Here is a 13,644-nt window from a genome sequence, read left to right on the forward strand (position 1 = left end):
TTAACCACTAGTCTGAACGCCCTCGCTGAGATATACATGGCACAGGGAGTAGAGAAGGAAGCGGAGGAGCTGACCATACCTGAAGTTTTCGCACCAGTGCATGGTAGTGTAGTCGACCAAGTATGTCACAAACCCGATCACGCACTCCATTTTTCTGCTGTGATTGTTGATTATACTGGAGAGTATCATACATAGTAGCCAATTAATCCATCTTCTAACTACTTTACTTACTTTACCTACACAAAATAAGAATCGCTCCTCATTGACATTCCAATCGACTCAAGTATAGGCGTAACAATACCGCCCCGACCGCGTATCCATCACCTCTCCCACCCTCCGCGGGCTATCCAACACCCCAAAATCCATCACCGTATGCAAGGTCACCCACGGGGCGTCCGGGGGGTTATAGATCACCGCGGTGCCATTCAGCGCATCCCACCGCTGTGGGAAATCGGCTTCCTGCCACAGCGTCCACACGCGGTCCACCATGCCATGATGCAGAAAGAAGGTCGGATCATGCGGACTGGCAAAGACATCCAGCATCGCCCCGCCGACGGTGGCATGGCCGCCGCCATGCGACCCGATGCGCGTCGCGTCGCCGGGGTCCATGACGCTCAGGAAGGCATCCATGTCCGGGGCATGGAGCATCCGATCGATGCGCTGCTGGTTGTTGAGGGTCTGCAGGGCCTCCGGACGGAAGTTCCGGTTCAGACAGCGCGGGTTGTAGTGCCAGGGGTCTGGGGGAAGGGGGCCGTAGGATTTGACCCAGTCGCGCGTAAACGGGCCCAGGTGGATCGTCCAGTTCGCGAAGGGGCCGGCGGTAACGCATCCCCCGCCGTGGCCCGGGGGGAGGCAGCCGTCGAGGTTGGCGGGGCAGAGGGGGGGGTGTTCGGCGGTCGAGGCGTTGGAGACGCCGTTGCCGGAGAGGGAGGTGGCGCTGTTGTCGAAGAGGGGGCTGGTCCAGAGGTCGTCCATGTACAGGGCCCAGTTCCAGTATCTGTTGGTGGGTTGGGTTTTGGTCAGTTGCCTTTTCCTGTCATGCCCAGCAAGGATGGACATACGGCTGAACCCCGGTGTAGCCGCATTCTTGGCGCAGCGCTTGTTCCCACAGCCAAGTGAAATGGCGATGCCATGGAAGCAATAGTCCGTTGTTATGGATTCGGAGAGTGTTGTTAATGTGCGTCCTGTCTCGGTGTTGAGTGGGGTGGTGGTCGGGGGGGTGGGGGGGGCTTCAGGGTGGGCACATCCTCACGTCACAAAGTCATCCAGCCGATCCCGCACGCCGGGGAATTGATGGTTGGGGAGTCGCGAAGGGCGACTGCGCATGCACCAGAGAGCGTCGATATAGTCGGTTCGCTCGGAGGGACTCAATTCCTGCCTGTGCGCAATCAGAGTTGCGTTCTCTCGTCTCTCGGAGTGAGGGTGTGATACCATTCGCGGCGAACCTGCGTCGCATTGGGGTGACACCGCGGCGGAGACGCCGCCAAAGCAACGGCGGCTGCCAACAGGAGGGTATGGAAGAGACGCATCGTGGACCGAAATCCCCAGCCACGGAGTCATCGAGTGAAGAAAGCCTGCGTGAATACTACGGCAAATGTGCAGCTTTTTATACTTACCCACTGTCCCAGCATCCTGTCCTTCTTGACTTTGGACCCTGCATACGTGAGTGCAGCTTGGAGAACGGCCTCATGTCAACTGCCTCCACAGTGACATCCCAGCGACAGCCCATCCACAACAGGAAAAAAAGCAATTATCGACTATTGGCAATTATTTCATTAAGTGGTGTATGGTGCATATGATACATCAGATCGATCCCTCCCACTCCCGCTGACTTAGTAGCATTCAATACTGTCGATGAAGGGGATCGGGTCGGAGGTGGTGTGTACACCGGGCGCAAGCAGTGTCATTCGTCCGGTACAGGCGATTGCGCTGGCACAGTTAGCGAGGTCTCGAGTTTCTGCCTAACAAACAACAACAACAACAACAACTTACGTGAACAGGCGACACTGTCGTGACAAGAAGACGGTGCTGACCTCCCTGCATCGAGTCAATGATGGTCCTCAGGTCCTGTCCCGGAGACCTACTCTTCTGCGAACTTCCAGCACTCATTCAACGGCACCTGCATCGACTTGCTCCCGTCCGGAGTCTCGTATCCGACCTGTCTCGGGTCAGTATTCGAGAAAAGCATGGAACTGGTCTGCAAGCTCACTGTGGTGAATTCTGAGGCGCTTCTTGGCGTAGCGAAATCCATTGCGCGGCCCACCGCCGCGAGGACCAGCACACTTAGAGACAGGGATTCGATGGCAAACATGCTGGATGATAAGGACAGTCTCGTCGGATCGGATTTGGATATGTGTGTTGGACTATCGCGGGCGCGCGCCATCGGACACGTAGTATTTAAGCCGTTCGGGGCGGCAGCCCTTTGTTGTGGTCGCTCGCGCAGCGCATCCCTTGCGTTAGGGTGCACATTCCAGGCGCGACCCTGGATCACGGTGATGAGGATTGAAGGTCATCGAAATGGCTGTGGAGATGAATCGTGGTAGAGCCTGGAGGATTTGGATGCGATCCATCGGGCTGGTGGAGTCAGCTTGCAGTCGGATCAACCCTTGAACAAGGCAGCTCGAGCTCGGGGTTCAACCCTCCAGGGAGTTGATTCGGGATATGCCGAGGTTTTGCAAAGGGACAACATACGGAAGAAATATTATCCTTCAGCATGGTAAGATCTAGCTTATAAACTGTGCATGTAGCTCCTTGCTTGCATACGGACTGTTTTGCTCTTCTTCACTGCATGGCTTCATTCTGCACATCACGATGCAAATTGTGCACTGAAAAGCGCAGCACTGGGCATGTCGGAGGCCACCGGAACTGAGTCATCTGCAGATAATTATCCGACCTCATCCAAACTTCTAAGCTTCCGACAAGCCAGCCACACGCCATGGCAGGCACAGAGAGTTTCGCCCCTCGAAATCGCCCTTGACTTCAGCATCACGTGCACTACCCCTCACTGCATCTCACTCGACCCCCCAAAAAGGCCACTCGGGAGTCTGGCTCGGGAGTTGCGCCTTCAGATCCTCGGCGGATGGGGTCTGGCCTCGGTTGAGTCGCCAGACGGTATTATAAAACACTCTGACAGCCCCCGGTACGCCGTGACCGGCAATGTCCGCTGCCTCTTATCTACCGCCGATCCACCGACTGCCTGGTCTGCTGGGCAATCAGGATGGCCTTCCGTGGCCCGGGGATCCACGCTGCGTCTAGTGGGGACACTGGACGTAATCCAGCCCGTTCTGGAGGTCCTGAGCTCGGCTACTTCTGTTCCTCCCCGGAAAATCCGCTGCGGGTCCGAGTCTCGTGGATTCTCCCCGTGGGGGAAGGGGCGGGGCGAGGGTCTGGGGTTTGACCCTCTCTCTCTCTCTCTTGGGCGTCTCTTTATCTTCGCTTCCCGGTCACTGTCGACAACACTGAGCAACACCCATACTCATCATGCCATCGATCGAAATGTCTACCTCCTCACCAGAAGATCTGTCCGGCAAAGCCCACTCCGACTACGTCGAGACGACTGAGAAAACCGCCTACATCTCCGATGCCGTCGACGCACTGGCCGAACCGCACAAGGCGTATCTCATCGAACGCCATGGCACGCTGGATCTCGATCCGTTGCCTAGCATGGACCCCGCGGATCCGTACAACTGGCCCGCCTTCAAGGTATGCGAGCGTGAATCTGTCCTGGTGTGGGTGGGTGTGATGATAATAACCGCATGCGGTAGAAAACAATGAACCTAGTCCTGGTGGCCTTCCACGCCTGCATGGGCACCTTCACAGCCGCCGCCATCATCCCTGCGTACGAGTCGATCTCCGAGGATCTCGGGGTGAGCATCCAGCGCGTCAGCTATCTCACCTCCCTGCAAATCGCCATCCTGGGCGGCGCCCCGCTGCTGTGGAAGCCGCTTTCCAACCGGTTCGGCCGCCGTCCGATCTTTTTGTTATCGCTGGTGCTCAGTTGCGTGTGCAACATCGGCTGCGCGCGCAGCCCGGACTACGCCTCGATGGCGGCGTGCCGCGCGCTGGTCTCGTTCTTCATCTCGCCGGCGATGGCGATCGGCAGCGCGGTCGTGACGGAGATGTTCTTCCGCCATCAGCGCGCGCGGTACATGGGGATCTGGGCGGTGATGGTGACGCTGGGGGTGCCGATCGGGCCATTCATTTTCGGATTCGTGACGGAGCGCGTGGGATATCGCTGGATTTACTGGGTATTGGCTATCGTGAGTTGCCCCCCCCCCCTTTGCGGAGTACTTGTTCTTCCCACCGGTATTAATATCCTCGGGATCCCTCTCAAGACCAACGCAGTCGAATTCCTCCTCTACCTCCCCTTCGGCCCCGAAACCCGCTACATCGGCACCGACCACGCCGCCAGCCAAACCACAACCTTCCACCGCGAATACCTCAGCTTCTTCACGCGCATCGATCCGACCCCCCTCTCCCTGTCTGAGTTCCTGCACCCCCTCACCCTATTCACCAACATCCCCGTCCTGATCGCCGCCGTCGCCTACGCCATGATCTTCCTATTCGGGAGCGTCATGAACTCGGTCGAAGTGCCGCAACTCCTGCAGACCAAATTCGGTCTCACCGCGCAACAACTCGGCCTCCAATTCCTGGGGCTGATCATCGGCTCCCTGCTCGGCGAACAACTCGGCGGCATCGTGTCCGATAAATGGATGGCCCTCCGCGCCCGTCGCACGGGCCACCAGCCGCCCCCGGAGTACAGGCTGTGGCTCAGCTACCTCGGGTACGTGGTGACCATGGCCGGCATGGTCGTGTTTCTGGTGTGTACGGCGCAGGCCACCGAGGGGAAGTGGAGTGTGGCGCCGGTGGTGGGGACGGCGATTGCCGCGTGCGGGAATCAGGTCGTGACCACCGTGTTGATCACCTATGCGGTGGATACGTATCCGGCGGATGCGGGGAGTGTCGGGGTTTTTATCAACTTTGTGCGGTCTACGTGGGGGTTTATTGGGCCGTTCTGGTTTACGGATCTGTTTGAGAATGTCGGGGTTGCGGACAGTTCGGCGGTCGTGGTGGTGATGATTGTGGTGGGGAGTGTGGTGCCGACGGTGGCGGTGCATTGGTTTGGGGCGAGGTGGTATAAGAGGGAGTAACTGGTTGAGGATGTGTCTGGTGTAAGGGAGAGGGGATGGGATGGGTGGGTTGCTTGCTATCTGCAGTTGTCTGGGGGTATAGAGTGGGATTGTATATAGACGGAATCATGCTGATGTTATTGCAGTTGAGGTTTATGTAGCTTGTTTGGTTGACATGGTACACTCTGATTTCTCGATATAAGTTAATGTCACCGGTCCCGGCAGAATGACAATGTTATGCATAATATGCAGGTGCTGCGATAGCCTAGAGGATAACACAGTTCATGCCAAAGCGCTATCTACGGATTTAATTAATATTGTAATGGAGAATAGATTCACTTAAGGTAATAGCTCGCATTCTTATAAGAGTCAAGATATTGAGGATATGAACGAAGTGAGTGAGGTAAGACAGCAAGGACGGGGTAATCTTAAGAAGTAGCCCTCATCTAGAAGCTTTGTACATTGGGTAATGAAAGTATACTATTCTCTAGCTGCGAATCCTGTAGTCTGGACAAATTAAAAATAGAATCGTTAGATTTTCATTGCAAGTATCAGATGGCTGATCAAGGACAATACGGAGCGGGAACTGCCGCTCACGAGCAAAAGCTGGACACAAAAAGGTCGTGCCCGGGATCGAACCGGGATTACAGGAATCAGAATCCTGGGTGCTAACCATTACACTACACAACCGCTGCTGTGATGAGCGCCACTTAATAAGAAAATATATAACAAAAACAAATCATGTGTCGTCTCTTCGTGGACTCTGCTGTACAGACTGTGGTTCATGGTTATCACCATATATGATACATATGCGTTGAGCTTCTCCTTATGCAGGTGTTGCAATATTTGGGGAAGATAATCCCCGCTATCTCCATCTACAGTGGAGCAACTGCGGTTATCGTGAACAATGGCGTAAACTCATGCAATATATAATAGAACACCCCCCACATGGAAGGAAGGAATACGTACAGCACGACTACTAAGGGGGAGACATATTGCTCCAGAGACCCAATATAAGACCCAGACAAGAAATCAAGGTCAAAATCTCGAAGCTAGACGGCCACAACCGTAAAAAGAGTTTGTTTGGCCAGGAACCGACCGGGCCACAAAGTACTGCCCCACCCCACGGGTGATACTGTAACTGGTGTTGAAATGGAGCGCGGGATTTCTGGCGAACCCGTTCGACTGCAACTTGTCCGTGCACTACCCAGACGTTGGATCTAAGTGTACTTGTCCCTAGGATGCCTTGTTTGCGAGGGAGGGTTGCACCATTTTTTAGTCTGAGCTGTAACTTCAATGAGGGAGGCTAAGTGAGGTATCACACTTGTGACAGGCATGTCACGCACCATGGACTGGCTATTCTGACACGCAGTATCTCAGAGAAAAGAGGTCCAGGTGGGGGCAATGTTCGACAAGATACCGATAACGATGGTCAACCTTGGCGAGGAGCCCGAAAATGTATGGGTTGAAACTTACAGGGGATCCAGTATGGTCGCTCCCTCGGGGCTGATTATCAATCTCCAGATTCTTTAGCAGAATAGACAACATAATGGGATTGCGAGCATGCATGGGTGAGTCTCCTGCAGGATGCATAGGAACCCGCTCACCGTGTCGCTGATATGGTTTATTATGATACACGGGAGTGGTCTGCGTTCGTGCTCGTTGCCCTGGAAAGACGGCAGAGTGAGCAATATCATGCTAGCAGGGCCTGGTGCAGCGAGTAGTTTGAATGCATGAAACTGACAAGACTCCAACTTGCTGCCTAATCAAGGCCCATCACTTGTTTCTCTGTAACTCGACTTACCTGGGATTACCAGCGGCAAAGTCCGTCCCCTGTCGGCGCCAAACATGCATGTACCTGTATCTCGTGTCTCAGGGAAGACAAACTCTTTCCCTTTCAGGTCTAGGAGCTGTGGGGGTGAAGCTACGTACGACGAGCACCATTTACTATCATCGCAAGCTGCATGACAGCTAAAGCAAACTGCAGCAAGGCAACCAAGTCTACACTCTGCCCCGCCGAACAGTTTCGCCATCCCCGCAGGCAGCCAACCTCTCGGACGAAGGAGGGATCTCGCGGCTTGTAGGGTTGCCGATTGGCCTGTATATTGCTTAGGGTAGTTTAGAGGGTACACGAGCTTCAGTACTAATATGACTGGTATGTAGTCCACTTGCCAGATGTGAGAAGACTGTCTTTCTGCATGTGAAGAGCAGCTTAATTTACAGGCAGTCCTTTCATATGGAGACACAATCAGACCATGATAGATCGCGCGCGAGCTTTTTTTGCAGGCTGAACTTTTACTGAATATATACTGACAAGTCAATCAGCAGCACCGACTACAGGTTGTGTAGTGTAGTGGTTATCACTTTGGATTTTGACCTGACCTGCCTTTGGGCTAGGAAATATTCCAATAACCCCGGTTCGAACCCGGGCACGACCTTCCTTTTTGCCTGCCGAGCTTCGCCTCGGCCCCATCATTCGCACAGTTACTACATCTTCTTATCTCCAATCACTCGAGGTGAAATCATATTCCAAATATCAATGCATACCATCATCTCTAGTCACCTGTATCTACGGGATTATGAGCATACCATACCACCAATGCCAACCGTACCCTCTAATGCCCCCCTCATATCCCCTCGGGCTTCTCCGCGCCAAGCCCATACCGCCAAGACTGACCGAAGGGAAGAAGCCAACCAAGCCAAATAAACATCGTCAGCCCTGAAATGTCCGCCGAGTCAGAATCATTTCGCCAATAAATGCTATATAGAAGTCAGAATAATCTAGAAATTCTAACCTCCTTTAACTCTTATATAGTACTGTTGGAATAACATAGACTGTAACTGTTCAATAGAAAAGAATATACAAGAAGAGGAGAAGAGGATTGCGATAGGATGACATGTGCATTCGGAACAGATGTTCAACGAACCAGCGTCGAAGGAGAAGCGAAGATAGCTACCCGCAGGTATAGTGTCACAATTGTATAGGAAACAGACCAAAAGGTTAAAGAAAGTGAGGGGAAGGTAAAAGAAGATAGAGAATAATAGAAGTTCTAGATTCAAATAATCAAGGGAATTAACAGGAGAGTCCCAAGGTCAAGGGTGGAAGCAAGTCTTTTATATCTAATTTGTGGATGAGTAAGGAGTGGACAAGAAAGGTCTAAGGAAAAGCAACGCCCGCGGTTGCGATTTGATCAGAGCAAGAATCACCTGACATCGCGTTGATTCTTCAGGCTATCTGGACAATACTCTCGCAGATAAGTGACTAACTTACCTGCTAGACTTGCGAACAGGCTAAGAAATCTCAGATATACCATGTGGTTGATACAGTATACTCTCCATAGAAATTTCATGAATCCAAAATCTATTACGGCATCAATTCATAGCAACAGGAAGAGTTACTGTGGTGGACGGTCAGAATGTTCAGTACGGTGGGGGCATGGCAGTTTGATCTTAAGGCAGTGAGGTTCAACATTAATTCCACTGCCTGCTCATGAAGTCCCCGTCGGGAAGTCTTGATTTGCCCAAGCGCATCAATATATGGCAGAATATACAGTACAGGAATCTGCTAACTTTCTGCCACGCCCCCCACTGTACTCACAAGCCCAACCAGGCCCACCATACCCCACCACAAGTATATCCACAAAACTGTGGAAACAAAGTCTTATCGACAACATAAGCTCCACCAGATCTTTTCCCATCTTCCATCTATCTTCATATAACCTTATATAAGTACCAGTTGCAATGCAATGAGGGCATGGATCCCTTTTAGTTGTCTTGCCGAGGTGTTGGGTTCTCTGGATGATACCGCAACTGTTGCAGCCATAAAGTTCCCTCATCCTTCCAGGAGAATCAGCCCTATGGCGGCACATATGCTCGATGGTCTCAACAAGCTTCTGACACATGCTTCTCCTCTATCGATATATATTACTCTTGTGACGATAGTAGCTGGCGAGACAGCTAACTTGTACTCTCTTGTCTGTGCTTGCCCACTCACAATCACTGCTATCTCTTCCTGTCATGTCATCGACCACGAGTTTGACGGCGTTGCAGCCACGGCGCCAGGCCCAGAGTTCTCCACATATAACAGCAGCCCACATCCAACAAACGTATAACCGTTGGCACGCTTTCAGATTACAATGTAAAAGCCACCGTCCGCCCGGAGCAACTACCAGAAAAGCGTGCATCCACTGCATGCAGTGTATGTCTACGACCCACCGCAGCGGTTTGGCCGGCGCCGACAAAGGCGGACCTCAGACCGAGGCTGGCCCCCTCATTCAAGCCCGAAATCCCGAGGCCCCCGATAGACGACTGGCTCGGCATCGATCGACGATGGGGACCCGCTGAAACAAGAGTGAGAGAGAAGGCAGCAGCAGCCAGCAGCCTTGGCCCCTCGTCTGCTGAGATCCCTCACACGGCCGGAAGCCGGAGTGCCATCGCAAGTCCCGTGACAGAATTGGAATACGTCTCGTCGTCGCATTTCCCGGGCCCTTGAGGCGGCCAATGGAGCAGTAATCTCCTGTGTGCAATCCAGTCCAACTCCATGGAGTTGAATGTTAGCAAGACTTTTAACGTGCGCGTCTTAATCACAACACCTGACTGGCGCGTCTCTGAACACATCACACAGATTCGTACTGGGGCGAGACAAGCCCGGCGATGACCTCCGCTGGATATACTTCACACTCGGATCTACTTTCCGGTCCGATCAACCTTGACATCACTGTCTCCAATTAATTACTCGCCATTAAAGGCACCAGAATTCCAGTCGACCCCTCTTTGACTGCCGCAGACGTGAGGTGTACCACCGACGACTAGGTGCTCGATTTCGTGCAGCTGCAGGCCAGTGTGAGCCAGATGAACCAAGAACTAGCGGCAGTGACCCGAGAGCCCAGTCGCGTATGAGGGTTCCGAAGAGCCGGTAGGATATGCGCTGCCGATCCCGGTCTCCCAGTTCGAGGACCACCTGTAGATACAATCTAAAGGCACGCGAGCAGACATTAAACGTGCTGCACCGCATCAACTCGCAGTTTGCGCTGGGGTTGCGCAAGGTGCGTCCGCTCTCACGGACGCACGGGTTGGACGTTCAAGTAGATGTGGACCACGTGAGCCAGGAACATGCATTCGAGTAGGCGGAAGTGACGACTTGGAGTGCGCGCAACGGCGCTACCTGGGGTGCCGGCCGCGGACCCTAGGCATAGCTTCCTTGCCTTTTCGTGCTAACAACCCATCCCTCATCCGCTACACAGCTTCGATGCCCTTATCTCCATTTGGGACAGCATTCGTGTTCAGCCGTGCTCGAATTCAGCCGGTCTTCTGCCCAGCGAGCATGTCTCTGCGTCCAATGGTGTCTCCAACCCGTTGCTCGGCGTGTCACTTGGGTCTTTCCCTCCCTCTTCTTCATCCGTACGGTCGTTGCAGGCCATGTTGAACGTGCAACTTATCAACACCGTCCTCACGAAGTCAAGTCGTCCACTCAGCGAATGCTGACGGGTCAGGATTACCTTCCACGCTCCTCCTCTTCCTCGACCTTTCTACAATCTCCTCCGTGGCATCAACGGCACTTTGTCCATCAAACATTCACCCACCTCAGTAACCGGGGACTCAGGTCACCATTCAATGACACTTCCATGTTTGTTGATCACGCACACTCCCGTTCCGACCATACGGTTTCTCTGGTCAGAAAAGGCCACTTCACCAATAATCATGCAGACGGTCCCTAAGGTGCAAGCTTGCTGTACTGTACTGTAATGTAAAGGATAGATTGATTAGATAGACGAGATCAGCTGATAATTCTCAGATGCCATTTTTCTGCTGTCTGCGACCGCCCCATGAGGCCACACATCCTAAAGAAGCACAACGTCATTCTTCGATAAATTGGGAAGAATCAGATCGGATTCTGCAGACGGGAAGTCATGTGATACTACCCTGCCAAGCCATCTAGAAGACCCCGGGCCGCCACAAGGAATGGGCTGCGATGTGTCATTGCCGTTATGCATCCAAAATGAACAGCGGATGGTCTACCTCTTGCATGGGACAATGGCATCGATATAGGGCTGTGGTGAAGTGCAGAACACATGGACTAAGCAATGAAGCATGATGTCAGTCTGTTGTGAAGAAACTGAGATGGATGGATGGATCATGCCACGGAAGAAGAATCCACCAGGAACGAAAACTCTGCGGCTTTTCCCGAATTTCCCGAAGCCAGCCAGGTGGAAACTCGGGAAACGCAGCACTTTTCCGCCACAGAATAATTGGCCCTGAAACCGACCCAGTCGCCGATTGTAGTTAAAAGGTACCGTGTCCACCAATCACCAGCTCGGAATAGCTATAGATCGGCCCGCCGCGGGGGCGTAGGCTGTAGTGATTCTTTCCGCCGGTTTTGTGTCGGTTGTCGATCCCGCGGGCAAATTCGACTCAGAAATCTTTTGTGTCACACCTCCAAGAACTGCGTGCGAATTATGCTCATCACGACTGCTGCTGCTTGCTGTCATTCATGAAGCTTGTTCTTCTCTGCTGAGCTTGTCCCCCCTAGATAATCGCAAGTCTTATCATCTGACCTGTGACCGGTCTAGCTCACCATGAGCTCCCCGGCCAATGGACTTTTAGACGGCAATGCCAGCCCCTCCGGCAAGAATTATGACTGCGAGAAGTCCACCAAACCGTCATTGTCCGGCAAAAACGCTTGGCTCGGCGAGGGCAAGCTGCCCGAGGCGATGGACGATGGGGAGCAGCAGATCATTGAGGCCGGCGAGGCCAAGTACCACCGTCTGGGGTGGAAGGGTCTCACTATCATGCTGATTGTGGAGGCGATCGGATTAGGCTCGCTGTCGATTCCCTCCGCGTTCGCAACGCTCGGCATGGTCGCCGGCGTTATCTGCTGCGTCGGCATCGGCCTGATTGCCATCTACACCTCCTACGTGATTGGACAGGTCAAGCTGGCCTTCCCGGCTGTTCGGCATTATGGCGATGCGGGGGCCCTGCTGATGGGCCCCTGGGGCAACGAGCTATTCACCTTCATGTTGATCTTGCAGCTGATATTTTTGACGGGCTCGAACTGCCTGACCGGCACTATCGCCCTGCAGCACATCACCGGCAGCGGCATCTGCTCTATCATCTTCAGCGTCGTCTCGGCTATCATCCTGCTGCTGCTGTCCATCCCGTCCTCCTTCGCGGACATGGCCTGGCTCGGGTACCTGGACTTTGTGTCGATTGTCGCCGCTATTGGCATCACCATCATTGCGACAGGCGTCCGGGGTACGAACTCGGTTGGCGGCCTCGGCGCCGTCACCTGGTCGGCCTGGCCGCAGGGAGACCCGAGTTTCTCGGACGGGTTCATCGCCATCAGCAACATCGTGTTCGCGTACACCTTCGCCAGCTGCCTGTTCTCGTTCATGGACGAGATGCACACGCCGCGGGACTTCACCAAGTCGATCTGGTCGCTGGGCATCCTGCAGATTGTGATCTACACGGTTACCGGCGCGACCATTTACGCTTTTGTCGGGCTGGACGTGCAGTCGCCTGCGCTACTGTCGGCGGGAGCGCTGGTCAGCAAGATCGCCTTTGGCATCGCCTTGCCGGTCATCTTCATCTCCGGGGCGATTTGCACCATCGTTGCGGGCCGTCTGATTCACGGCCGCATCTACGCCAACAGCGTGACCAAGTACATCAACACGACCAAGGGCTGGGTCACCTGGCTGATATTAATCACCATCTTGACCATCCTGTCGTGGGTCATCGCTGAGGCAATCCCGTTCTTCGATGATCTCCTGTCCATCGCGTCCGCGCTGTTCACCTCGGGTTTCTCGTTCTACCTGCCCCCGATCCTGTGGTACGTGCTCATCCGCGAAGGGCCGTGGTACTCGCGCGAGAACCTGTTGACCAGCCTCGTCAACTTTTTCGTCTTCATTTTCGGGCTGATCGTGCTTGTCGGGGGCATGTACTCCAGTGTTCAGGATATTGTAAGTATTTTGCTGGTCTGGCTTGTCTGGTGTATAACCGTACTAACGAGCACGACAGATCAATAATTACCGCGCAGGTGACGTCCGCTCTCCGTTCACTTGCGGAAGTGTGAGCTAGATGGGCACCTTGTTCATTTTTGTTTTGGTTGCATTTGCATAGGACGACTTGATTAATGGCATTTAAAAGAATTGACTGATGGTACTGAAAGACCTGCATGAAAAGTTACCGAGCGAACGAATTGATGCTCGGATGTGGCATAAGCATGATCAAATATTGGATTGCTTCGTTTGTTGTATTAATATCATGAGGAAACGGCAACGCGTGATGCATTCATTCTTGCTTGCATTGGAGTACAGCGGAGGGATAGTGTTGTACATAATTTGACGTCGACGGTGGATGTATATATATGCGCTTGATGTCAATGACAGACTCTAATTCGAATGAGTGATGGTGTTTCATGGGAAGATGACGCTGGATGGGTGATGTTGACACGGGATCATGTGATCACCTACCACTCGGGCCACCGCTTTAGGCTAGCCGACACACATCAGCGCCGGCA

The 13,644-nt window shown here is 53.5% G+C and overlaps 4 protein-coding genes and 2 non-coding genes across 6 annotated transcripts; 3 read left to right on the top strand and 3 right to left on the bottom strand.

The window, feature by feature from the left end:
• Positions 1–279: 279 nt before the first annotated feature.
• BP01DRAFT_411089 (tyrosinase family protein) lies at positions 280–1,978 on the bottom strand (the record flags this gene model as incomplete). Its single annotated transcript, XM_025578900.1, has 4 exons — positions 1,432–1,978; positions 1,253–1,378; positions 1,062–1,184; positions 280–997 (listed from the first exon to the last, which is right to left on the bottom strand). The coding sequence occupies exons 1-4, from the start codon at positions 1,527–1,529 to the stop codon at positions 280–282; spliced, it is 1,065 nt and encodes a 354-aa protein (XP_025433044.1). The 5' UTR covers positions 1,530–1,978.
• Positions 1,764–2,609, bottom strand: BP01DRAFT_354877 (uncharacterized protein). The gene is made up of 4 exons (XM_025574551.1): positions 2,210–2,609; positions 2,085–2,158; positions 1,993–2,037; positions 1,764–1,929 (listed from the first exon to the last, which is right to left on the bottom strand). The coding sequence occupies exons 1-4, from the start codon at positions 2,309–2,311 to the stop codon at positions 1,833–1,835; spliced, it is 318 nt and encodes a 105-aa protein (XP_025433045.1). The 5' UTR covers positions 2,312–2,609; the 3' UTR covers positions 1,764–1,832.
• Positions 2,610–3,495: 886 nt separating this feature from the next.
• BP01DRAFT_364085 (putative MFS multidrug transporter) lies at positions 3,496–5,150 on the top strand (the record flags this gene model as incomplete). Its single annotated transcript, XM_025576308.1, has 3 exons — positions 3,496–3,702; positions 3,765–4,259; positions 4,335–5,150. The coding sequence occupies 3 exons, from the start codon at positions 3,496–3,498 to the stop codon at positions 5,148–5,150; spliced, it is 1,518 nt and encodes a 505-aa protein (XP_025433046.1).
• Positions 5,151–5,747: 597 nt separating this feature from the next.
• Positions 5,748–5,819, bottom strand: BP01DRAFT_t92. The gene has a single exon. It is a non-coding gene; the product is annotated as a tRNA-Gln (tRNA).
• Positions 5,820–7,468: 1,649 nt separating this feature from the next.
• BP01DRAFT_t85 lies at positions 7,469–7,567 on the top strand. Its single transcript has one exon. It is a non-coding gene; the product is annotated as a tRNA-Gln (tRNA).
• Positions 7,568–11,567: 4,000 nt separating this feature from the next.
• On the top strand, positions 11,568–13,437 carry BP01DRAFT_354880 (amino acid transporter). The gene has a single exon (XM_025574552.1). The coding sequence runs from the start codon at positions 11,705–11,707 to the stop codon at positions 13,148–13,150; it is 1,446 nt and encodes a 481-aa protein (XP_025433047.1). The 5' UTR covers positions 11,568–11,704; the 3' UTR covers positions 13,151–13,437.
• Positions 13,438–13,644: the final 207 nt, after the last annotated feature.

This window comes from Aspergillus saccharolyticus (genome assembly GCF_003184585.1).
Source record: "Aspergillus saccharolyticus JOP 1030-1 unplaced genomic scaffold BP01scaffold_8, whole genome shotgun sequence".
NCBI classification, from domain to species: Eukaryota; Fungi; Ascomycota; class Eurotiomycetes; order Eurotiales; family Aspergillaceae; genus Aspergillus; species Aspergillus saccharolyticus.